Source organism: Ornithodoros turicata, chromosome 4 (genome assembly GCF_037126465.1).
Source record: "Ornithodoros turicata isolate Travis chromosome 4, ASM3712646v1, whole genome shotgun sequence".
Classification (NCBI taxonomy): Eukaryota; Metazoa; Arthropoda; class Arachnida; order Ixodida; family Argasidae; genus Ornithodoros; species Ornithodoros turicata.
In genome coordinates this window covers 44,004,670-44,031,777 of record NC_088204.1, presented here as the reverse complement: position 1 = coordinate 44,031,777, position 27,108 = coordinate 44,004,670, and the positions used below count along the sequence as shown (strand labels likewise).

At 45.7% G+C, this 27,108-nt stretch overlaps 2 protein-coding genes across 4 annotated transcripts in view; one reads left to right on the top strand and one right to left on the bottom strand.

Moving 5' to 3' along the window:
- LOC135391467 (cytokine receptor-like factor 3) overlaps positions 1-17,146 on the bottom strand; it is a 70,931-nt gene extending 53,785 nt beyond the window's left edge. For both annotated transcript variants that reach the window (XM_064621726.1, XM_064621727.1), the window contains exons 1-4: positions 16,901-17,146; positions 16,736-16,841; positions 16,125-16,423; positions 3,388-3,565 (exon numbers count right to left, since the gene is read on the bottom strand). In XM_064621726.1, coding sequence (XP_064477796.1) covers positions 3,388-3,565; positions 16,125-16,423; positions 16,736-16,841; positions 16,901-16,938 — 621 coding nt within the window. In that variant the 5' untranslated portion in view covers positions 16,939-17,146. The remainder of the gene's footprint in view (positions 1-3,387; positions 3,566-16,124; positions 16,424-16,735; positions 16,842-16,900) is intronic.
- Positions 17,147-17,509: 363 nt separating this feature from the next.
- The window catches only part of LOC135391465 (glutathione hydrolase-like YwrD proenzyme), a 226,249-nt gene continuing 216,650 nt past the window's right edge, over positions 17,510-27,108 (top strand). The window contains exons 1-2 of one of the 2 annotated variants that reach the window (XM_064621723.1): positions 17,510-17,686; positions 18,120-18,218. The gene's annotated coding sequence lies outside the window, so the exon portion shown is untranslated. Of the gene's footprint in view, positions 17,687-18,119; positions 18,219-20,776; positions 20,819-27,108 lie in introns of those variants that run through there. The other variant, XM_064621724.1, reaches the window with a different exon arrangement.

The window sequence follows — 27,108 nt, the reverse complement described above, 5'->3', positions numbered from 1 at the left end:
TTCCTTATTAACTTTCCACCAACGGGGCCTAAGCAAGCGTGCCATGTCACCCCACTCTCATTGGCCTTCCACCAATCAGGTCAATACCTTCATGTGCGAAGGAGTATGGAGCAGGAGGGAAGCAAGGAGAAGTTCGCGTGCGCGAATGAGTCACACACGCCTGCTTCCTTCCCTCTATATTCTCTCATACTGGACGCAAGCGAAGTCCAAAAAACCGAACCACTGGAGGCGATTTAGCGTCCGAACTTTCGGTCGTCCTTATACATTAGCTCTATAGGGCGCGTGACCGTGCCGTAACGAAGTCCGAATTACCGAACATGTCTGAAAAATCGGTGTCCGAAAAATCGGTCGGCGACTGTATGACGTTACGCTTGTCGCAGTGCTTCATATTCTTGGCGACTCGTGGAAGCCGTGGGAAGCAGTGAAAGGGAGTACTATAGTGAACAGTTTTTGTCAAATCGGATTGTGCAAGGACAGTACTCAAGTATGGAATACGAGCACAGTTGGTATCGCCATCGACGACGACAACAGATCGACGGACGGACGGGCATTGGTAGAGGATGGTAGAGAACCTCCAGAGCTCAGGTATGGCAATACCTGCAAGTGCAACGTTTGAAACGTATGCTGAAGTGGATGAACGTGCAGAATTTTGTGCCGAAATTACTGATGGGCAAATCGTTTCACAAGTCGTGCCACAAGTCACAATACCTGCCAGCAGAAGGCTCCGATGATGATGACGACGACGATGAGTGTGCTATTGCTACTCCTTCAATGGCAGCAATACTTGTGGCCGTCGGTACGCTCGGAAATGTCTACCATGACAACATGACATTAGCCGAAATACGTCGCGACGCTATTTTTCACATACACGCAGCATAGCAGACGCGCATTGATAGCTTTTTGTGCCTTTTTGAGTTTTCTTTAATAGAAATCATTTTGGGAGAGATTTCTGTCATTGACTGAAAATTCGGACTGCACGATAATTCGGACAGATTTTGTGGCTTTTACAAGTCAGAAAAATTGGTCAGCGACTGTACTGCAGTAGTGTACTGTAAGAGCGATATACCGTTGCAAAACCTCTTGGTTTCTACCTGAAGCGCAAAATTTCTAAGCGTGCATCTTCCTGTTCACGTTTGAGTAAGAAAAGTAGTGTGCTCTAAAAGGTCAGTCACATTTTGTGCGGGACGCGATACCTACTCAACGGACAGACTTCCGCTGCTACACAGTGAAGAATTTTTTCCGTAGGTTTCTCTGGCATAAATTCTACACTATGTGGCAGTGGAAGTCTGCCTGTCAAGCAGGTATCGCATCACGCGCGAAAATGTGACTGAACACCACACGTCCTACATCTGCAGCATGGTAGTTAAACAAAGACTGAGATGAGATAGATGCTCATGTATTAGCACATTCAATTCACAATTCTTGGACATTTTGTTGGTACCTTCTTACAAGTAAGTTAGTTAGCACACAACACAAACAGCACGGAGGAATGCGCCCATCGTTCCTTCTTAATCCTTTGTCACTATTGTGGTTTGCATCCCCGGTGAGTGGTGTCACCAGTACTGCATCGTGCAGTTTCGTTTTCGACATGTCTCGGTGTTGTAAGAAATTTGTAAACAGGCATCCAGCGAATGGGTGGTCTTTCTGTCGTTGAATTATACTACGGCGTTGATGTTCTTGATCACGGAAGTGGATAAGAAAAGTGAATAGCGTTGCCATACTAATGCTGAAGTCTTTGGCAACGTAGCGCTTTTTGCGTCTACAGCCAACAGTCCTCAGCACTGCTATCTTCTTATGCAGGGTAAATTGCTTTCGCTTCGCAGTCATGGGTTCACCATGTGACGTCGATGGGCCTGACATTTTAGCGTGTTTTACCCGTTTTACTCCCCCACCCCAGACATACCTCTACCCCCCATTCCGGCAGATTTTCCTGCCACACGCACCGTTTTCCCGCCAATCTCGCGTGCGCCTTTCGCCCCAAGATTGCGCGAAGGGCATGACATATACTCGCCGACGAACACTTCATTGCCTAAAAAGGAGCGAAGACGCAGGTGGTGCGGGGAGGAATCACATTCGCCTCCTCTCAGCGCGTGGAACGCACCGGACACTGCACAGTGGATAAAGACAGCGATTTGACGTTTGGGGGGGTCAGTGGCTGCCTGGAGTCTACAACGCTAAGGCGTGCTCACTCAGCTTCACAAAGAGACAGCACGTTACGAAAACGGTAGGACTATTTTTCTGCTGTTTAGACATACGTATAGAGGAAGACAAATAGATACTGGTGTAGGATTACCAGGCGTTATGTACAGGGTTGGCCGAAATAAAGTTCCTTGTTTGTAATTAAGGTAAAATGAAATAAAGCAGCGTTTGTGGGCGTCGAATTAAATGTTAGGAGACGTATCATGCGCTGAAATTTCACATGGAAAGCGCCACTTCGTCTAATTCGTTCTGAATGTCTTCTCTCTTTTTTTTTTAGTGGGGGCCCCCCCCCCCGAGGATCTTCCCTGGATCTGCCCCTGGTCACAAGTGGACCTTTACCTGTCGCTCTTTGTGATGATACACCCTTGGAAGTGGCGACACAGACCCACGTGCGTTAACCTCGGCAAAGGGGGGGGGGAAATTCAGTCTCCTAGAAAGATGGGGTGCGGCAGCGCGGCACTGGGAGCGTCGTATGACGCAGAATAGGTTAGTCGTTCGGCTGTACAATTTCATTCTAAAAGTTCAACATATGGTGGAAAAGACCACAAAATCACTTCGCTATTCTGGTATGTTTGTTGCAAAGAAATTAGCTGTAAATGTCCAAAAATTACATTAGCCCTATGGCCGTTTGACAAGACTGCGAAAGGAATTCCTTGTAGCGGCTTTTTCGTTAAAAAGGCGTTCGTTCTAAAGGAGTTTGACTGTATCTGACGCTCTTTTGCAGAAGCATGCAATATTTACTTCTCCTCTACTTCTTCTGGGACGCTCCACGTTGTAGTAACAGTCCACATTGCGCCAATCACTTCATTCGACCCAATCAGATTTCCGCAAAATTCTGTGCCAAATAAAGGATTCCACGATGAATTCCGTATTCCGCGAGATGTCACGGAATCGCCACCTTAAGCATGTTACAGATGCAGCTAAATCGCCACTGGGGTTGTCCCATATGTATTTAGTTGTTTTTTAAACCTGGAGGGTCTGTAATAAAGTTGATGGTAGCTAGTGCTAGTCTGCATCCCCCTGGTCTCATGTGTATAAATGTTTTGCACTCGATTTCCTCTCACTATTCATATCGACAAAGGGATGGTACCAAAAACAAGGACGGAGACAACTTATCAGCACCATACTGCTCCTTTCAATATGTATGTCTAAGTATGTAACTGAAGGAGTAAATAGCATAGAACCCACCTCAATCCAATGAACCCTTAGCGCTCCAGGCAGCTGCTCAGAATGGGTCACCAGCACAGGACACATGGTGCATATAGAACCATAATGCAGGATGCCAGTAGAAATTCTTGCAACCAAGCTTGCATCAAAACTGGCAACTATAGTACCCACATCAGATGAACTGGGGACTTCAGGCAACCTGGTAAAAAAAAGAGAAAATTAGAGCTTGCAATAAACCTAATCATGAAGGAGCTGTAAAAAGTTTGTCCTGCATCGGGCCAAAAAAAGAAAAAGAATGTCACCCGCAAATGACGTCACTGCCAATGATTAAGACACCAGGGTCAAACACAGAAGCTACTACATCCACTACATTTTTGTTTATTTTTCTCGAAACTAGCAGAACATTAGATTATTTCACAAAGTTGTTGCATTTTGGATGACACTCAGCTGGCCAATTATCACAAGACACAACATATAAGAAGGAAGGTTATGTGCGATGTGTCAACCATGGTGTCAACATCGCACAGGCGTGGGAGTTGACACGGATTGAGGGTAGTTTTCCGAAAAACAGTGTTAAACCTTCCTTCCTTCATGTCAAAAGTTATTAAATTCGTGATAAAATACTGGAGTACAACTTTTCATTTCTGTTCAATTTCTCTTAATGGTTTGTAGTTGCTGTTTTTGCAACTTCTCTCTATCTCAAGGGTACGCAGTTGGTGCGAGAGGGAAAAGTGAATGAGTTTGCACATACTGCCAGGACCGGCGAGAGGGCGGGGGCAGGGGCGTCTTCAGGGGCCCATACGACCAAAGGCCTGTCATTATCATATGACGATTAAATACTTCGACTCCGTTATCAGAACGTGAGGAGGGGACCGGTGCACGACCCATCACCATGACCCGTAATTTCTCTTGCTGGCCCTGTGTACTGCCATTTGGTTTCACCGTGTGACATGAAACGAATGTCACTCACTGGGAATGACATTCAATTTTCGATTCGGAACCACCAACGCTACCGCTTACGTGCACAATGGCGATAGTATACACAGCACTAAAACTTGTGGTTATCGGTTCGGGTCGGTACTGTTCAGTCTCCATCTGCCAATCTGCCAGCTGAGCTTTAGGGCGAACTTTCCTCTTGCTATGTGCAGTGCAACGTGGATAATGTGGGTGCATGGTTCGTGGACACATCGGTCCAACTATAAAATGCTTTCATGTTCAATATTTTTATCAATAAAAACATCTGGCCATTTGACAGAACCTTCAAATTTGACCAAATTAAGCGAAAAACACATTCGCAACAAAGTCGTATTAACGGTACTCTACTGTAAAGCATAATGTAATGCTGTCCGAGTTTGAAAGATGGTTCAACAAAAAAAGGTTCAGTGAAGGTGAACAATTAGGAGTAGGTATGCATAGGGTGGTAAACCTATGGGAAGAAAACGCCAGCTGATACGGGTAAACACCTCTTCGTCTGCCTGTGTTTTGACCATAGTAGACGCTTCTTCCTGAAATCCATCCTTGGACTGTGAATAGATTTCGGCTAATCTCTGCATGCTGCAGATGTGTTGTGTCCCGGCGTGTCGCTCGGGATATGATAATTCTAGTGAAAAGGTATCATTTTTCGCGGTGCCGAGCGGTGCCATCGAGCAAGAGAAGTGGAACCGTTCGATACCTCGGAAAGAGAGAGAGATTATGCGTTTAATGGCACAAAGGCAACAAAGGCCATAGAGTGTCAAAACTATGGTGAGTGTGAGGGAGATGATTATGGGAGAGATTATGTGAGTGTGGCAGTTAAAAGTTATCTACAGGTATGAGTGATGAGATGGTCCAGGATAAGAGAGAGAGGAGGATGACGATAACAAGTGAGTATGGCAGTTAAAAGCTACCTACACGTGTGAGCGATGAGGTGATCCAGGATGAGATATTTACATGAGGAGTTTGGTGATACAGGATAAAAGCGGAGCAATGCTGAACACCTACATCTGACTAAGTAACCCAAAATGGTCAAAAATTGGATGACATTATCAAACGGCACAAGAGGAGTGTCACCCAGTAGAAGGGCTGGGTGGAGTGGGACATGGTATCTGTAGAATGCGGTGAAATACTGTTGGCGTTGGTGTTCGAAGTGAGAGCAGGATGCCAGTGCCAGTACGTGCAAGACAGTCAAGCTGTCACTGCAGTGCGCGCAAGCTGGCGGATCCTGACCCTCTGAGTAGGTGGTTATGTGTGAGCCATGTGTGCCCAATCTTCAATCTCGCGTAAAGAACTTCGGAGGACTTGTTGATGTGTTCAGTCCGATGCGGGGGGGAAACATGTGGCTGTGTGACGTGTAGCTCGTTATTTTCTTCCATGTCCCACTCCTGCTGCCACTGTGTGTAGACAGCTCTCTTTAACACTGGCAGGATGTCTTGGTAGGGTAGTCCTAGAGCTGACTCCTCTTGTGCCAACGCTTGCCGAGCCTCACGGTCAGTTCGTTCATTCCCCGGGATCCCAGTGTGGCTGGGGACCCAGCAGAGACAGATTGAAGAGCCTCGGGAACAAAGCTGAGTCGCAAGCGCCCGTACTCGCTTGACGAGGTGATTCTTGCTGTCAGAGCATGAAAGCAGCGCACGCACAGAGCTTAGCGAATCGGAGTAAATAACTGAATTTTGAAGGTCGTTTTGTTGAATGTGCCGCTGAGCCAGGAGAATCACGTAAAGCTCTGCGGTGAAAACTGTGGCATTCGTGTTCAGGCGTGCCGTAATAATAGAATCACCTTGAAGGGCAACGGCCGCCACACCATTGCTTACTTTGGTCCCGTCAGTGTAGATTGCATGGTGGTTCCCGAAGTTATGGTGAATCTCCAGGAATTCCTGGAGAATGACAGTGTGTGCAGGGGATTGTTTGTTAAACTCTGTCATTTTGAAGTTGGATTGTATTAGGTATCTCTGCCAAGGGGCAGCATCAAGGACTGCCTGCTGCAGGGGAACGTCAAAGGGACTGAATCTCATACGGAAACTCGCCGCCTGCACACGAAGCGGAAACGAGGGTACAACGGAGGGCTTTGCAAGGAAGAGTCGCTCCAGAGCGGGGTTCACACTACAGTGTACAACTGGGTCATCGCCCTGGCATCTGTACTTTAGCGCAGCCCTTCACATGTTAAAATTGTCTCCGTCTCTCAAGCGACCACTGATTGCCCTCAACATACAAACTCTTCACAGGGGACGTCCGATGGCACCGGTGGCGAGTCGGATGCCTTCGTGGTGGATGGGGTCCAACACCTTCAATGCCGAAGGCCGTGCCGAGCCAAACACAGCACTCCCGTACACAATTACCAATCACACAACCGAGTCGTAGACCTGCAACAGTGTGACTTTGTCGGCTCCCCACGATCGATGGGATAGAACTTTGAGTATGTTGGAGGATTTCAGGCACTTCTGTTTTATATAGTTTATGTGTGGCACAAAAAACAGCTTTTTGTCAAAGACCACCTCCAGAAATTTTTGCTCATCACAAACTGGCAGTGTGTTGCCACCGAGGAGCAGTGAGGGCTCAGCAAATGTGCCTCGCCTCCTCGTAAAAACAACACACGCTGTCTTTTGTGCCGAAAACCTGAAGCCGTTTTCATCAGCCCACTTAGACAGACGGTTGATCGTGAGCTGCACCTGTCTCTCAGCTGTCAAAAGACTTGATGCTGTGTAGGAAACCTGGACATCGTCTACGTAAAGGGAAAACGCCAGGTGGGATGGCTCTCGCTATCGTATTCATTTTCACAACAAATAGCGTAACGCTCAGCACAGACCCCTGTGGAGCCCCGTTCTCTTGTACAAAGACGTCAGATAAAGGTGAGCCCAGACGGACACGAAACTTTCTATCCTAGAGGAAATTCTCAATGCACCTGTACATGCACCCTGTGATACCACATGCGTGTAGATCTTGCAGAATCCTGAAACGCCATGTGGTATCGTACGCCTTTTCGAGATAAAAAAACACGGACACGCAGAACTGCCCTCGAACAAAAGCCTCTCTGATTTGTGATTCGAGGTGGAGTAGGTTGTCCTGGGTGCTTCGGCCTGAACGAAAACCACTTTGGTGTTTGTCAAAGATGCCTGCCCCTTGCAAAACATATACGAGCCTTGCATTTACCACGCGCTCAAAAGTCTTCCCAAGGCAGCTGGTTAATGCGATGGGGCGATAACTAATAGCAGCAGATGGGTCTTTCCCTGGCTTGAGAACTGGAACCACTTCGGCTAGCTTCCAGGACAACGGAAGAGTTCCTTCTTTCCACACATGGTTAAAAAAGTAGAGCAAAGTTTGTTGCAACTGGGGTGTTAAATGCCGCAACACCGGACAGAAAGAGGACACTCGTTTCAGCTTTGAGTCAAAGTGGACAAGTGTGTGCGAAAAGCACTCTGACGCATCCGACATCGTCCGAGCGGACGAATTCCTCGTGACACTGGAAGCTCTGAATGGCACCGCAAGCACAGAGGTGGTCGCAATGGCTCGCGACGGGCCAAATGTGTGTCAGTGGGGCCGTGCCATGAATTTTTGACGGGTGTGCGCAATACTTGAGCACCCCAAAGCTTAAAAGTCGTGGAACAGAGGCTGCCAGCAGAAAAACCGTCCTCAAAAAGAAAATGGAGGAGTAGTGGTGGTACAAGCTCAGCCCCTCTCATCGACGTTGGAACAGGAGAACTCTGCATTCAAGACTGGCAGCTAGGCACATCAGGTGAAACAGAAGGCGCGTTGATATTCATAGAAACCCATTGAAACTTGTCTGTTGTAGCACATGACTACAATGCAGCCAACAAGAGGCCGTAATAAGATGCATTCATGAATTTATCTTTTCAAGCCTGCAGTGAAGCCTGCACCAAGTCATGTTAAACTGATGTGACTGAACTTGACTGATTCAACCTGCACTGATTCAGTCATGTCTGACTGAACTTGACCGAATAAAGCGGAAGCTGTGGGACACACAGAAGAAGCTGTACACCCTGAAGAGAAAGTTGGCACAGGTCCGTTCAAACTGCAAGGTGTCACATGTAACTCAGGTGTATGTCACATGTCCGGGTGCTAGCACTGAATGCTGTGCGCACTACATCCAGAAAACAGCAGAGTGCTTCATTTTTTTCTGAGATGTCGGCTGCACTTCTTTTCCCACGAAAAGATCAAGAAGCTTAACCTGGCTATTCCCAGACCACGCCCTGCTGCAGGTGGCAGGAAAAATTCACCACTGATGATGAACAGTGCAAATAAGTCTGGTCTTCCAAGGTCGTAAGACATTTAGTCATTCCATGAGTTGCCCTGGAACACTGTTTTTGCCGATTATCAGAACTGATGATGTAAATCCCACTCATGGCCATTATGTTCTCTGATATTAAGTCCTCATTGCCAGTGCCACTGATTGTGATCACTGTTGTTTCTCGAGTCATAAAATATATAGTAAAATCATAAAATCATTCATTCATTCATTAAAACCTCAATGGTGTGGGAACCACCCTGCAATAGCAGCACTGTAGAGTTCTGCTATACCTAAAATAGTAAATCTGCAATAAATGATGACTGGGTGCATTGCTGTAGTGCAGGTGGAGTCTTCACTTCTTCAGACATCACGATCAAGATCATCAAACACGATCAAAACACATACAGTATAACATGCCGAGGCGATAACTGCCTAAATGCAGCGTTTTTAAGTAACAAAGCCACGTATCGAATCGTTAACGCCTTAAGCGCCACTGCAAATCTGTGGTCAGCCCCATTCGGATGTTGGTATGTGAAAGCCATTGCTCGCTGAAAGTTCTCATGTGTCCGCAGCCGATTATGCAGCTTAGAGAGTTGCTGAACAGCCGTGCACGTGCAACATAAAACAAAATTCAAATATGTTGAACAGCCTTATTTGGTTTGTTGTGCCCAAAACCACCCAAAACGGCCAGCGTAACCTATGCGCAAACGTACGGCTACGATGCGGCAGATGCGATCGTCACCCCTGCTGCTCCCTGGCAGCTCCGGTCCCTAGGCTAACTTTCTGGTGGAGTGTCATGACCAGAGAGAGTATTAAAGGACCGTGGTTAAAGCATCTCGTCAGGAGTCTTTCATACATCCTTTGCGAATGTCTAAAACTTGCCATGGGGGACCTGTACCGAGCCTGTACCGTCTCCAGTGTGGAACTCTCTTTCCTACACTGACTCGTCACCGATTGAAGCTGTCCAGAAAAAAATTCTACCCATTGTACACAGCATGCTTTTGAGAAAGAGCTCCAACTTTAGACTGTATGTCTACGGCGCTATAATGTTGTTTTTTAACTTCGAGCCACTCTCAACGTGACAGCGTTTTCATGATATTATGCTCTGTTATAAGATCTTACACAGTTTTCTCAATACACCATCTTTATTACATCAGCTTCATATCGTCGTACCTGTCAATGTAACCAGACACACGAATATCTTGTACCTATCCTACCATATACCTGCAAATCCGATCGCACGTATTCAACAAATGACGGACACAATTCACCCCTCTCTTGATATCTTTAACTCCCATACAAACGTTTTCAAAACTCTCCTCTGGTATTCACTCAGTAACATGTAAAGCTGTACAGTTTTTTTTTTTCTTCTTCCTTTGTAATGGCATGTACTGTATGTATTAATATGAATGTCTTCTTGTTATGTTCCTGTTCCTGAATATGTCTTGAACATGTTATGTTCGGCATGATCTGTATATGTATTAGGGGCGTGCAAATCTGAATATTTTAAGTCGAATCGAATATCGAATCGAATGGGAGGAAAAATTCCGAATACCGAATCGAATATTCGTGCAAAATTTACAATATGTGACTTTCGCACTAAAAGTTTCCATTTTGTGGCTCATGGCTTTAGTGTAATTTTTCTGGCATTAACTGTCACAAGAGAGACATGCAATTCTTCTGTTTAAAGCCCTACTCTTTAATTTTACATCAGAGTGCTTCCTGCTTTTCAGGTGAGCATACACTTACTGGAGTGGTTACCTTCATTTCAAAATTTTATGTGAGGCAGTGGCATGTTATACGGATGAGGCTGTAGTTGTTTCAGACAACCACAGGTCATTTGTGAAACAAACGAATTTGCTTCCTGCCTCAGCTTTGCCATGAACACCCTTTAGTTTCTTTGCTCTCACCTGAGGAAGTTGCACTGCTGAAATTTTAGACATAAAGGACATCTTTAAAACACCCTTCTTGTTCGTGGGCTGTAATCATTATTCAAGAGTCTTTTTAAACAAAGTCCCCCGTCGGCACCGCTAAACTGCATGTGGGAGGGATGCCACCCCTTCCACAGACGATGTCTACAAAACTAACTTTGGGTAACGTTATCTTAAACTAAACACCCTCCCGCCTGTGTTGGTCCTGCAGCAAGGGCAATTTTGTAAAGCAGGCTTCACCTCATGCACGGAAGCATCAGGTGAAGCTCACTTTCGGGTTGTGTTCATATTTGTAGAATAGTCGAATATTCGAAAAATCGAATATTGGATATTCGATTCGTGAATCGAATAGTTCGAGCGTTTGATATTCGATTCGAATTCGAGAACTCGAATATTCGCAGACCCCTAATATGTATGTATATATATCTGTATACAGGGTGTCCCAGAAAACGTGTCATTGAATTATAATAAAAAAACTACGCCACCTAGAATCATGCGGTCAACAGCATTTGTTCTTATTAGGTTTTTGCCACCTCCTAACGTGAATGTCATGTGCTCCAAGTTTAATTATGTAAATATTTGCGAACTCAACTCGGAAATTTGCCAGGTAAAGGTCACTTTTTCACCCCACCAATATGAAGAGCGTGCCGAATTCACTCAAATTCATGATAATTGACAGTGATATTCACGAGCTATCCCATCGGAAAAAATAGCCGAATATCATGCTTTTCGGGGCACTGGACCATAACGCGCGATGGCTTTTTGAGCGCAATCGCTCTCAGTGCGACGAAAGGAGGTTCCGAAGCCAGCCCCCAGAGTGATAGTAGAAAAAGTAACAGTTCCTAAAATTGGGAGAGGGAAAGCATTATCCCAGCGAAAGTCGGATGTGATAAGCCGTGCCTGTTTTATCTCTTTCTGCGATGTCGGGGAGGGCTGGGTTTCCAACCTCCTTTCGTCGGACTGACAAAGATTGCGCTGAAAAATCCATCGTGCGCTATTCTGTGCGACCTCCGTAGAGCATGATGTTCGGCTATTTTTTCCGATGGGATAGCTCCTGAATATCCCTGCCAATTATCATTAATTTGATTAAATTAGACACGCCCTTCACATTGGTGGGGTAAAAAAGTGACCTTTACTAGGCAAATTTCCAACTTAAGTTCGCAAAAATTTACATAATTAAACTTACGTTACACGACATTCACATGAGGTGGTGGCAAAAACCCAGTAAGAACAAATGCCGTTGACCGCATGACTCTAGGTGGTGTAGTTTTTTAATTATAATTCAATGACATGTTTTCTGGGACACCCTGTATGTATGTGTAAGTGCTACATCGTCTATGTGCGCCAATGCCAAGGCTCTGGCTGTTCTTAGACTCGTTAATAAAGATATTATCGTTATTATATTATTATTATTATCCATGCTTTTGTGCAGTACATGCATGTGCAGTACACATTGTGTGTATTATGTATTAGCATTATAACACAAAAAATAGTAGTACAGCCCACCCCCTGCGTGGGGACAGTAGGTAATGTGCTGGCTTTCGGAGCTGAAGATCGTGGGCTTGGTCGTGGTTGAGGGTGGTAGCAATTATGGAGAATGTAAACATTGCTTCCAGCACTGTGTATTGGTGATTTCCAGCACATGTAAAGGAATCCCAGGTGATGGAAATTACAGTCCTGTTGTATCATGAGTTGTGCAATATCTTAGTTGGCAATCTGATCACCTGCTCTTGACTTACACTTATCTCTAACTTTACTGCTGCTAGTCCTTAGCTGCTAGGCAACTTGTTTGATGAATGCATATAAGCTGAATTGACCAAACAAACGGTGTTGTTGGTTTTGGAACCTGGACTGGGTCGCCCATTCTTCCTGCCAAGCAGCATGACAGAACGAAATGGCTTCGAGGATGTAAGCAGCACCTATCCACAGCTGCAGGATGAGGGACTTTCAGCTGCAACCTCTGTTGCAATTCTTGCCAATGCCGGAAGAACCAGAAATGCTATGGAAGCAATGGCGAGAAGTCTTTCAAAACTACTTGGATGCATTTACAAACGCTACATTCACACCGGCTCACAAAAAGGCAATACTGCTGCACTGTCTCGGTGTCAAAGGGGCAGAGTATCTTTCAAGCCTTGGACATAACGATGGGCACAGCGAAACCAGAGAGTAAGACACCATACATACTGGGGCAGGCACGAGTATTTTGGATAAGCATTTCGGAAAGACGCCCAACATTGCAGTGCTGCGTCATCGATTCCCCGAGGAGGAATCGACACGGGCGTTTGTTGGCACCAGTTACTAGAAGGTACTGTGGTTCCTGCCTGCGTGAATGTCTCTTCATTGAAGGTTGTCAACTATCACTGGAAGCGTCAGTTTCATTGGATGTCACGCTCAAAGAAAGAGTGAAACCAGCGAAAAAGTTTTATCATACGGCAGAAGTACAGAAAGTTGAAACGAAGGGTCACCAATGTTGGAAGAGGAGCTGACCATGAAAGGGAACCAAACCAAGCTTTCAATGCACTGGTAAGCAGCTGACATGCTATTGTTGTGGGGAAAATGGTCATTCTGCCAATGATGGCAAATGTTGAGCAGTAAATAAGAAACGCAGAAGATGCGGACATGTTATGAAGGCCTGTCAAAATTTGAAGACTGCAGTCAAGGCAGTCCCGCTTGATGGTGGTCATGTCGCCATCTGTATACCTCTCATAGCCACAGTTGCTTTGTGGCACTAACACGGAACTAAAAAAACAAGTTAAGGTGGTCGAATCAAATAATGAAGAGGCTGCAGTACTGAAAATTGAGAATGGACATGATAACCAATTGCGTGCGGATGTTTTTGTGCAAGACATTCGAATGAACTTGACATCAGCAGCTTCGCTAATGGGAGGACGATGTGTACGAAAATAACTTTGGAAGGAAATTTCCCTTATCACAACTGCCACGTATCCTGGTGAATTACAGCGATCAGAAGATAGCAGTATGCGGTTGTTTTGAGGCACAAGTCACCTTCAGGAACAGAGTGACAACAATACTATTCTACGTGGTATAGCATGGAACAACACTGCTAGGAAGAGACACTGTAATGCTCCTAAATATTTGCACTGAAGGAGAGACATTCCAATGCTCGAACATCCATGAATGCGCAAATATATTACCGCAAGGCCTTAGAAGAGAAATTGGACAGTTGTTAGGCAATTAAATAGGATTGGCAAAGGGGTTCACTCATAAGGTTGAAGTAAAACCTGATGTTATGCCTGTAGCATCCAAGTTATGTCGATTACCAGCTGTGCAAAGGGACAAAGTATCCGAAGAGTTTAAGAAACTAGAATGACAAGGCATTAGTATTGTTCAAGTGGATGCATCACCCTGGATTTTTTCAATCATTGTGATTCAGAAAAAGGATGCCAACATATGGTCATGTGTTGATTTATCAGAGATAAAGAAGGCGATGGTAGCAGATGCTTACCCGTAACCCAGTGTTGAAGAACTTTTTAACTCTCTGTTTGGCTAAGCTGGATTTGAAATCTGGCTACTATCAAGTTGGGCTGAATCGAGAGAGTCGGCAGCTGAAAAGATTTATCACACGTCAAGGGTTATTCAGATTTCTGAGAGTGTGCGTTGCACTTGCTTCAGTGTCGTCTGTATCCCAGAAGCTGATATCACGCCTGCAGATCTGTCAGAGGGTTATTGTGTATTTGGACTACGTCATGGTATTTGGAGAAACAAGAGAAGAATACTGTCAGAATCTTCAGACAGTTTTAAAGATAGTGGTTGATGCAGGGCTAATGTTGAACAATAAATGTCTATTTGAGATTGACGAAATTCAATTCCTCTGGCATAAGTTGGCATCTGGAGGGATTTTACAGCTGCAGTTGAAGAGAGATGCTATAATCAAGGCACCGTTTCCCAGAGATGTGGAAGTGTTACGATCCTTTTTAGGCCTTGAAGGTTATTATGCCAGGATTGTGCCACGGTACACTTGTGCCGCGGAGCCGTCACACAAGTTTTTATGCAGAGGAATATCATTTAACTGGGACGACGAGGCTAATAAAGCTTTCAAAAACATTGAATAGCTTCTCGCAGCAGCAGTGCTGCTACGTCCATTTGACCCCACCTTGCCAGTTATCGTGACAACTGAAGCGTCAAGTTATAGAACTGGGGAGGTACTACAGCAGATTTGGTGGAACGGGTTACATACAGTGGCATTCGCATCAAGGACTTTGTCTCCAGCAGAGAGGAAATATTCTACAGGAGAACGCGAAGCCTTGGCCTGTGCACGGGCACGTGAATGGTGGCATATCTACTTGTGGGGTAGACATTTCATGCTGAGGACTGATTATGAGGCACTTGTCTCTTTTTTGTCAACACAGGGATCTGGTCAGCGACCTTTACAAATTGTGTGTTGGACGGCAAGGCTGCTTAAATACAGCTACATAGTCGAAAACAAGAAGGGCTCGAAAAACGTCATAGCCGCTGTGTTATCTAGACTTCCACAGCTAGGTCACAAAGAAATGAGATTTGAAGAGGAGGTGATCTCATGGGTCACGACGAGATCAAGTCACATCTCTGTGGTCCGCTATCTAATCAATCACGATGCCAGATGTACCCAAGACGGAGTGTCTTTGTGGCATCCAAGACGCCTTCGACACTGGGACCCAACTTTAGATACCCCCGAGATCCCTGTTGATAAACCTTTTATTGGCAGGGTCGACGAAACCTCTATCTCGGATGAAGTCGCAGCGTCTGCCCGTGTTCGTGCCAGCGCACATTGTGTCGCCAGCGCACATTATGTCGCCAGGCATAGTTACACCTGATCAACATCGCGATTTACTTCGAGACATCTTCACAGAAAGTCTCGTGCAGTGACACCCGTCAACCTGGACAAATGCGACTGCCACCTACTTGACAACTGGTCACCAATTTTGTTTGCCGACCTCAAGGAGTTCCCCTGGGACACCGGTCCTCCGTCGTATTCTTGCATGTTTTGTTTGTTCCTGTGTGTTCCTTCAGCTACTCATTCGCTCACATGTCACGCCTAGCATCATGCGCGGGCGGGGGAGTATGTTGTAAAAAGCAGACGATGAAGATCATCGGCCATCTCTCACGTGCAGATCTACCATTCGGTCCTGTATCGTTCTACCATCGGTCCATTAAACCCTGCAACTCTCAGACTCCAGTTTGCTATACTTCTCAACATTTTGGTGCCGAAAACGGGGAACTCCAGTATGCGATACTTCTCAACACACCAGTATGTACCTGCCAAAGAAAATGTATGTCCGTATTGAAATTTATTGGACCGCGGCAGGAGGGTAAGAAATGGAAAATGCATGTTCGTCAATGGGAAGGGCAATCAGATCAGGTCCCTTCTCTCAGTTTGGGATTTTTCGACTTATCTCCTTATTGCACCCACGGGTTCAGCTGTTCTCCACGAGTACCACTGCTAACAATTTGCAAAATAGGGTGTTTATAAATGTGCTAAAAAATACTGGTACTTCTACTTTTATACTTCCATGCATAAAACAATCATGTTTGCATACACTAGAGCATCTCTATACCTAGAATGATGTGTCCTAGTGACCCTGTGCCTTAGTAACCATAAACATCACCTTTCAAAATCGGAAACTTTGCTGCAGAATTGCTGAGCTTTCTCGCTGAAGTGTGCATCTTGATCCCTGCTTGGATGACAGAGAAGCCTCCCTTCAGCGTAGACAGTGTCCGCTGCAGATAGTTCCTTTTCTACTTGTTTCCTGGCCCGCTGCAGTGGTGCTAAAGACCGCGTCCGTGAAGACGCAACCTCAGCTGTTAAAGTAGCGCAGCGCTGCTTAAGTGCTGACACGAGTTCCTGTTCCAAGTTCGCAAATTGCTGTTTGATTTCTTCTTCGGCAGCTTGGCTACTGTGGCACAGCTGTAAAGGAAGCACACACATCTTTGAAACTCTTTGTAAGCCTCATATCCGTGATTGCTCCTAATAGATTAACATACCGCATGCGATGTGCTCGTCAAGACTTGATGATCGAGCAATGTTTGTTTTACGCATTGCACACCATGGCCCGCTTGCACGAAACTCATTGAAAGGACTCGACCAGTTTTTCACTCAATCATTAGAGCACCCCGTTATGACTGCTATAGTGCTCCGGGTGTGCACTGAGTGGAAAACTCGTTCAGTACTTCCCACAAACAGTTTCATGCAAGCGGGTCCAGAAGTTACTAAATTCACCTGCTTTTCTAGGAGGGCCAAATCTCCCAAGATTTGCTTCAAGGAATCTCGCCATTCCCCAAGCGTAGTAAGGCTTTCCTCGAGTTCACTCATGTGAGTTATACTTCTGTGATACAAAAATAATTAATACATAGCAAACAACATTCGCTATTATTCGACCCTCACAGGTTAAAACGATTAATTGCGAGCACCACGTCTTGCATATATGGATGTCTTTGCAAATATCAGATGAGCATAAGCTGTTTTCGTGTTGTTCCATGCGGTAGAGGTGCGATGTTGAAGTGTGTTTACACAAACACACGAAGTCACAATCTTGACAAACGCAATGATACTTCTCCGATCACTGCAGCTGGCACGCACATCGATTCATTTTCTGTTTCCTTCGCACATGGTTGGCAGATGTACACTAACACATGGCTACACCTACAACATCGTGACGATCGTGACAACGTGACCTAAAGCTAAATATTGCATGCATGTGAAAGTGGGCCACATACCGAATGTTAAAAAAAAAGAATAGAATCAAAGAATTGTGAAATTGTCTGGTCTAGAACCTTTTCAGGTGCGTTTTTATAACACACATATACTTCTTTACGTAAAAGTGTTTGTTTCTTCGTGTTTTGTTTCTTTCACAAACAAAACAAAAAAAAAGAAAAAGAAAAACGAGTGGTCCTGGTTCAGAGCTACATCCGATTTGCTTAACATGTAGATATAAAGATAGATAACAGTTTGCACGTGATATCGCGTCCTATATCTCAGTGTTTGTCGCGCGCGTGGTCAATGAACTTCGCACAGGGTTTACTAGCACCATCGGTCAGTGATAAGGGCAATAGATTCTGTGGAGCGACTTTTCTTCTGTATTCACGCTCTGCGGACACACACGCTGTCACCTTCAAAAGGCAGAAAGCAGGAGCGAAGCAGAGATTTGCTAAACGGATCATATCTTTCCCCGTGAGTAGCACTCATGCATTTACAAACATTCTAACGGCTTGCAGTATGGACAGCGGTTTCATCGCTACAGGCGATACTCTATATACCGCATTGGTAGAGTTAATTTGGCTGAAATATGGTGGTCAACTAGCAACAGATGTATTGAATGAAGTCGACCAAAAAGGTCAGCAGCGCTTTTGGGGCAGGGATCGGAACCGGAACGGAACCCGAACCGAAAACAAAAAAAAAAACGTTATTTTCTGACGAACCGACCCGAACAATTTTTTTGCTTGTCCTGAACCGAAAAAAAAATTCATACGGTTACCGGTTCGGGAATCGGTTCAAAGGTGAAATAATTGTACTACTGACTGACCTTTTTTGTTTGTTTATTTATTTTTGTACGATGTTAGATGCCTGTAAAAGTTTTGACTGTAGCGTCATTTTTTTACCGCAGCAAAATAGGGCGCTGACCGGGTTCTGACAAAAAGATTCCAGCACTTCGCTTTTCGTTTTCAGCAGACGACCACGAGAGTATAATACAGTAAAATATCAGGTAAATACTAAATGTGTTTATTACTTGTCTTGTGTTTTCACCTTCTTTCCTGAAAGGTTTTTCACCTGAAACGGTTATCTCACACCTTTCTCTTACAACCGTGTACGGTGAGCGATTTTTTTGTCTGTGTGTGTGCGGGGGGGGGGGGGGGGCGAACCCGAACCGAACCGATATACCTGAAACGGTTCAAGCTGACAATTTCGGTTCAGCGGAGCTAAACCCAAACCGAACCAATATGCCTGAACCCGAACCGAAAAAAATACCGGTTCCGATCCCTGCTGTTGGGGCGGCACGTTGACGAGATGGGACATGTGCCAAACAATTTTGCTGTTGTGGGTTGTTCGAAGTCTAACTGGGATGGTCTCGTACGCAAGGGCGTCGGAATTGGGGGGAGGCAGGGGGCAGCCTGCCCCCACAGAATTGGCTGGGGGGCCACGCACCAGTTTCCACCCCCACGTACCCCGCCCCACCGATCTATGCAATCGGCGACTCATTGAAGTGAACGTCACGCATAGCATACTTTGTGAGCATCAACGAAAGAATGGTCAACAAATCCGACGAAACTATACGACAGGCAGATGGCGAATTCCGAACTTACCCGCAATGGGTGCGTTGAATGGCCGCCCCAGAGTCATAGCTCTCCCCACTAAACGGCCAAGCCCACTTCCGGTGCTCGTAACTGCTGTCAAAATTTCTGACAACTTCTCGAAAAGGGAGCCATGGGGCCAAAGAGACGGGGACGTAAGCGAAGTGACGTATAGTTCCACCAGCTAGCAGACGTGTTTTGGCGCATGGCACGTACTTGCAACGACGAACGATGCTCAAACGAATCGACCAAGAATCAATTGATCTATCGGTTGATCGATCAACTAAAGGATAAAGGCGGGATTGTTGGTAAATACCCATTAAAACTGTTCAGTTGTCATGCATTGTTGTCTTCGTCCGTGTATTTTTGGGCTGCGCTACATGTCCAAGTGATCGATCCACGTCGGGAAACTAACCATCGCTGATCACTTGCGTTAGCGGTGGTGTAAGAACGCGACGACTCAGCCGCAAGGTCAATTTATTCAAAGCTACACTTGGCTGCAATGTCTGTAAAAAACTCCGTAGCCGAAATAGATAGCGAAAGCGCGCCAAGCAGGCGAGGATTTGGAGCGTTATGCGGAGACTCCTTGTGGGATTAGACAGAGTCACGTCCTTTGGAGCGCAAGAGTCGCGACTCAACGCACCCAATGCAACCTGTGATGCAAGATGCAAACGCGTGACGTGGACGCGGACGTTCGGAAGGCTGCCGTAATGCGAGACACGCAGCGCCAGCAAAGAGATTCCGTCCTCAATCAGTCACAGGTTTGGATTCCGGGAGGTTGGGGTGTTCCTGCTGCTCAATGCGGTAATAGAGGCGACGCCAGCTAGCTGCAAAATATATTATAATATGCCCTTCCCGTGCTGTAATTTTAATGTCGCTGTAACGGAATCCGACATTTTGTCCTCTTTGCGCGGCCGTACTTTCGTGTCTAGCCCCAGGAGCGTACGTCTCCAGAGGCAAAGGAGTTGAAGAGTTGTCTACACGTGGCTCCGTTTGCTCGTAAAAGGTTTGCATACAATGCAGGTATTATATTATGTCCGAGTTAGTGGGAGACAAGCACTAAGGAGCACAGGATTAAGATTGCACGCAGCCGTCTCTGTTGGCTTACCTTTGCAACCTAGCTACAACGTACGTGTGTGTGTGGCCAGGATATTAGGAGTCCCAACAACGTGGTCTTTGTAAACCCCTCCCTGTGTGGCACGGGGGCCTCTGGAGTACGAGGAACAGATGTAGCGGCGGCCATTTGGCGTCCCTTGTTAAAATCGGATGTCTATAGCTAGACATACGGTTTCACTTCACCTGTGTTGTTTACAAACCTGTGCCTGATGGCGCCTGAGAGCAATTAAAGTGTTCCTTGAATCCCGGTGTACGTTAAGGGGGTGCAACACCCTCCGCGTTTCGTCAATTCCGCTCGATAGATTGGGCACAGGAGGATCTAATTGATTACCTGGCGTTCACTGCGGAGGCTCCTGGTACTACGGCGGTAGACGGTTACATGTTACATTACGCGACTGATCCACCATATCAGCGGAAGGATTGCAAGGCACTCTTTTCCTCTTGCTTTGTTCTTTTACCTTCGACCTCTAGCTTGCCTTTATCACATTGAGAACAGCGTCAGCGTGTTATCTGTTACTTGTGCGTGTGATAGGAGACGGATCGACAATTTCATTCAACAGAACCTCGCGAACACAATAAATGTTTCCAACACTCGTTGTGGAACCGCGGAGAAACAAGAAAGAACAATAGCTGATTGCGCAGACCTTTACATGAATTTGAAAAACAGTCGCTGGCCTATTGAGAAATCAATTCATTTCATTTCATTTCATTTATTTAACCCTTAAAGGCCCGAGGGCATTACATAAGGGACATAGGCAAAGCAAAACACAGTAATGCTAATTACAATGTTACAAGTTATAACAATAACAATAATAATAACAATAACAAATTACAAAAAAAAAATGACTACGATGATGATGCATCTCATTAGTGTAGAGCCTACTTTGCAACTATCAAGGTAAGTCTAGTGATAATGAAAACATCTAACAAGTTAGTTCAGTGTTAATCTTTCAGGTGTTCTGTCAGAGACTGTTGAAAGCGTGTGTTATCTGTGATCGTCACTATGCTGTTCGGCAGGTTATTCCAGAGGTCAATAGTTCGTGGTAAAAAAGAGTTTTGGAACGAGGTTGTAGAAGCATGAACTGGACAGATTTTTTTCAGGTTGTTAATGCGTGATGAAGACCGGAAGGGTTTCAATATCATGTCGTGTTTTATGTCAAGAGGGCTGTGGAAAAGTTTATGAAGGAATGTTATGCTGCCATGTATACGTCTTTGTTTCAGTGGGGTAATTCGAGGGTATGCCTCATATCTGTGATACTGCTGTGCGGGTTATAGTTGTTCATTATAAACCTGATGGCGCGGTTTTGAATAGACTCCAATTCGGTGCTTAGTGTTTCCTGCCAGGGGTGCCATATTACAGATGCGTATTCGAGCTTGGGTCTCACTATTGTTGTGTACGCAAGCTTTTTAACAAGTGGTGAAGCCATACGGATGTTTCGCCTGAGGTAGCCAAGGGATTTGTTTGCACTGGATGAGATAGCACGGATATGTGTGCGCCATGATAGGTCTGGTGTCTATCAATGGAGTGGTATGGCTTGCGGATGCCCCAACGAATTCATGAATAAATTCATGGCAAGCTCACATGTGCTTCTGTGTATTCGGAATCGTCGGGATCATTTCGTGAACAGGAAAATTACTGCTGCACCATCGTCAGCCCCAGATCATTAGTGCGCTGTCCGGTAAAATTATTCTGGACTGTTCTACGATATCACGGTGCTTTGACACTGGCACATCTAAAGCTGTATTTTTGGTTCAGTGTGATCGGTAAAGACCAGCCAAGTTATGTAGTCGGCAGTGCGATCTTACGTGGCGTTCATTCTCAGTTTTTACGGCATCTGATCACCTGAACAGTGATGGGTGTCTCAGTATAGTTGACAGTGCTGTTGTCGACTCATTTACGCCGACGCCACAACTTCGACACTCATATTTGTACACAAAGTTTAAAAAGACGGGAATGAAGCTGCATATGACAGCGGCGGCAGTTATGCGTGCGGGGGCGTCGGACAGGTTGCTAGTCGTCATCGGTGGGCAGCAAGGGGAGGCTGTAACGAACGGACAGCTTGATAGCCACATGCTTTTGTAACGAGGTGGCATGCATCAACAGCTGTGCAGTGGAATTTCTAAGGCGAGCCCAGTGCACAAATTGTGACCAATGAGACGCGGACGTTGACCATCGGCCACCGTGCTTGCAACAAGTCCCTCCGTTCCCTCACCTGGAGAAGGGCGATCTGGCGTACGTGAAGCTCTATACCAAGTTCTACGCCACGTTCTACACCAGTGTTTTAACTGTCAACCAAACTGTTCGCTGCCAGATGTTTTAGTACACAGAATGTAGAACATCGAAGTTGTCACCTGTGGCACATTAGTGTTGCCGTTCCCTGTAGTATTTCACATGAAAAGAAAACTAAGCAGGCATGTGAACGCTGTGTTATTTCACTGAAACTCACGGATCCCCCATACATAGGGAGTGACTTTTTCGGGTTAAACCCGATTTCGCCCGGTTATTCCCCCCCGAACTGAGCTCCGACTTATTCGGGTTCAACCCGATTTCTCCCCGAATTCCAGTCACTATGAAATCCTCTAGTGACGTTTCCACTGAAGACTAACAAAGGTCGTCACATGTAACACATGTAAGAATGGGTCACTTACTTTCCCAGCAATACACCCATGTGTGTCAACACTGTCTATGCCTTCGGGGATTACCGCTGGAAGGTCACGATCCCACAAAAAACAAAAAAAAAAGAAAACAAAAAGGGAGAGATTAGGAAAGGACTTAGTAGACACGAGGAGAAACAAAAACACCCGGTAACATCCGAAGGCACAATTATCGCGCGATTACTCCCCGAATTACAGACTTAAAAATAGCGCCCGATTTTTACCGCCCGAATCTGAGAAAGGCATTTAACCCGAAAACGTCACTCTCTACCCATACAGCATGTCCTAATCCACAAGGACAGTTCAAGACAACGTAACGTTTGAGTGTTGTCTATAACAGGATGCGACTGCCGCACAAAAAATGTGGTTGGGCAATAAGCTGACCAACTACAGCGTTGTGCAGGATGCGCACATTTCAGTTAAGCGGCATACCGACTAAGAAGAGCTCAAATATGTGTATATAAAAAACAAACAGTCAAAAGGGTGAATACAAGACATAAGCTTCCACAATACACCCAATGGACACTAGCACTCCTTTCTTTTTCTTACCTTTCCTTTCTTTTTCTTAATAAACATATCCCCCCCCCACGGACACACAAACATACAGGAATCGGGCTACTTGTGATAAGCCAGCTAGCGTACAGTGTCCCTCTGTGTGACGCAGTTCACGCTCCACGGGAATGTGCTCATGTTCGTCATGACACCGCAGGCGGATCACAGGCTTCGGCCACTTGGTCCGATAACTTGAATTAGATGATGAAAGCCCCATTGGGGTCAACTACACGCACAGCAAAGGACAGCTGTGTGACAAAAAGGGAATTATAGTACACGTACCACTGCAATATGAATACACAGTCTGGCGAAAGGGTTGCACTACGAAGACCTCTCCTGTGTGTTGTATTTCTTCTTGTAGTCAGGGTCCCTGATCGTCATACTGCGTGGTACGCGTGGGGCAACGAGCTCTGGAAGCAGCTAGTCATTATAGAACCGCTCATACCCAGCCTCAATGAATAGCCCCCCGGAAACAGCTGCTGTGTTCACGTCCATACAATCTGACATGCTATATAGTGGGCCTTCAGTATCTACAACGGCCTTCGGCAAGCACACTTTGCATTGCAACGTAATTTCGTTCCGTAATCCATTTCTCTTTTTTTACGTTATCTCCATGTCTGTAAATGTGCAGTTGACCGGACTGTGGTTTTTCAGCGCTTGAAATCTGTTGAACAAGTGCATATAGCCCACAATGCTTCGCCCTTCAACAACACAGGGTCCGTTTCCGGACGTTCCTACAGACACGTCTTGCGTATTGTCGTTTCTGCTAGCTCTCGATTGCTTGATTCGTGAGAGTCTGATACTACTGAGATATTATCCAGATGCCTTCTCTTGTAAGGCTTGTTCTTTGCGTCTCATCCGTTTTCCGCAGATAGGTTTCCTGCTATGCGAAAAACCGTGACTGTCGAGGCACAGTCACGGAACGAAGGATTCCAATATAAGAGCGATAGCTGCGCGCCCACACTCCATTTATTATCACATGCCAAAAGACAGATTGTGCCAATCTATCCGGTTTTTCCCACTTGTGCAGATTTCTGTGGCATGCAGACAGATGGCACCACCGCGAACAGCCAAAATCCCAGCGGGTCAGCATCGGCTAACCAATGCTCACGAGAACCCATGTAGCAACTCTATGCTTCGACATAAACGAAATCTTTCGGGACATATCGATTTTAGACATATTTTTCTAGTACTTAATGGGATTAAAATTCTCAACTTAGGTCTATTTATTTTGTGACCGGCCAACAAAATTGAAGGAAGCGCGAAACGCAATTTCTGACGTCTGCGGAAACATTTCCAACATAAAAGATGACTTTCTGGCACCATTAAGTACTAGAACCCATTGAGATCTTCCATTCAAGACTTATTTTATGCAAATTGAGCAAGTCCTTGCGGAGTTATGCGGTTTGAAAAATGCATGAGGAATGCCATTGGGTCAGGAGGGTGTTGCACCCCCAATCCCATGTGCGCGGCGGACAACAAAGACGGAGTCACCCAACACCGAGTAAAACTCAGGAGAACACACCTCTTGGGGCAAACATGTAACTCGAAGTCGGACGTCGCAGTACCAGATTCGGTACCAGCCCAAAAAATATATTTTAAATCAATTAATTCCTCCGCGATTCACCCCAGGTCATAGTCACGATTTATTTGTTGTTGTTCCTGTTGTTGTCTATCAATACCGTTGGTGAGGTGAAGTTAAGTGTGATCATCGATTGGAATTTTGTCTGCAAGCCACATCACGGGGACCCCTTATCGAAGACTTTTTTTAAAATTCCGTGTTAGCGCCGCGAAGCAACTGTGGCTATGAGCGGCGTACAGACGTGGACAGATGGAGAGAGGACAGCAGGATGGAGTGGGGGGACAGGGGGGTTAATATGCGTCCTACACTCTTAAAAATGAACTTCACAGCATAGCACGCTCCAAGCCAACCATAATATCGAATGATATCGTTATCTTCCCTGATTTGTTGAAAACGGGAGGTGTACGCCTTTTTTGTGACAATTATGAACAGCATAAGTGTCACAAAAAAGGCGTACGCTTCCCGTTTTCAACAAATCAGGGCAGATAACGATATCATTCAAGATGATGGTTCGCTTGGAGCGTGCTATGCGGTGAAGTTCATTTCTAAGAGTGTAGGCCGACTTCAGAAGGAACTGTGCCGACCACGGTGGTGCCGACATTCGTCTGGAAAGTCTTCGGAAAACCCTCATCGAAGACTGCCTGACTGGGTAAGACTTTGATTATATTTTCCCTACTTGCCTGAACTCTAGCCGACTCCTTATTCGATCTTATACCATTGTATGCCTTCCTTTTGGTCAATGTTATTATTGTGTTGATATTGCTGTCGTAAGATACCAGGTAGAAATTAGAGTGCTAATTAAATTAAGCTGTACTAGCATCCGCACTAGTGTGTTTTGTGTGTGGCTTCCGAGCACGTGTCGACCGACAGGGGACAGTCCGCCCCATTTGTTCTTTGTTGTCCTAACGGGGTTACATCGGTCAGATAGCGTTTAGATTAGTTTAGATTAGTGGTTTGCCAGTGGAGTGGCAAGCCCACTTGGCGCGACAACGAAACAGTCCAGACGAATTTGTGAGCCGACTACAAGGCACACTAAACCTCTTCAGTGACAACAACGCATAACTTTCGAAGCTAACTTTCATTTTTATTGCTTTTAATGTGGTCACTTTTCTTTACAGATGCCCGGAAGGAAGCGCACGCTCGATGCATGGCTGGAGAAGCCATCAAAAATGCCATTACCAGAGAGTGCGGTAGATTCTAACTTCGTCGATTCTGAGTTCGATTCGGAGTCGTCCAACCTTGCATATCGGCTGCTCCCTGTGTAGTGGCATTCGCGGCGCAGAGGACAGGGGACCGATGCGTTCCTGATCTCGAGACACAGTTCCGACATCCAACTGCCTTCATATTCTCCAACACGAATGACAGGGGATGTGTTCTGCCGTGGGGGCTTAAAGGAACATTAAAGTGATATCTAACATGGCCAAAAACTGCTGTCATCTTGTAAAGCAGTATGTGAAAAGCATTCCCACAAAATATTTGTGTCCAAAGTTTTTTCACCACGGCGCAATTAATTTGGAAAATCGCTGCCGCGGTGACAGGCCGGAGCGCTCCAACTGCAGACCACACCCACTCTACTGTGACGTTTGTGGTAGAGAGCCCCTCATTCGTTCGTACGAAAAACCGTCTGCTACGAACATTGCGAGCTGTTTCCTGTTGACTTCTATTCTTTATATGATTTATATCACGTTTTCTAACAAAAAACAAAGCATATATGCAGCCTGAGAAAATGAGATTGCGATCACAAGAGTAATATATCCGTAGCTTCTGTGGAATCTCAGAATTCACAGTAGCAGAAAGCAAGCGATGGCGGCGGTATTGTGGCGCCACCTGTTAGCCACTGAACCAACTGCGCGCGGTGAAAACGGTCGGACAGGCTGCCACTGTCGGGGAGCACGGGTTTTCGCTGTACAAGCGCAGTTAATTTCGGGCTGCACCACTCGTTCTTCCCGTGGTGTCTGCGGTCCCAAAAAATCGTGGTTGTGTCGTGGACAGCCTTCAAACCACAGGGGTGACACAAACCCGCCATTGTTGTAACTACCCTCAAGCGGGTGCTTTTGGCAAAACTGCCATCTTGTTCTGGTCGCACGTCATAGAAAACGTCATTTTGAGGTCATGTGACTTTGTTTACATGTCGTTTTGTCGCTTACCGACATATTTTCGCCGTCATAACACCCAGGATAAACGTATTTTGCCAGCGTAAACTATGCGGTGCTTCTTCCGCAACATGGTAGACCGACAGCTTAGTTTAAGTACATCGCATCGGTTCGGTAAGTCTTAACGCCCGGTCGTCATCATATATTTGGAAGTTGTCAACAATACGAGGCTTTATGTGTAAAACTGCCCGTTTTATTGCGAGATTATCGGATAAAAATAATCACCGTGATCGAAAAACATCCAAA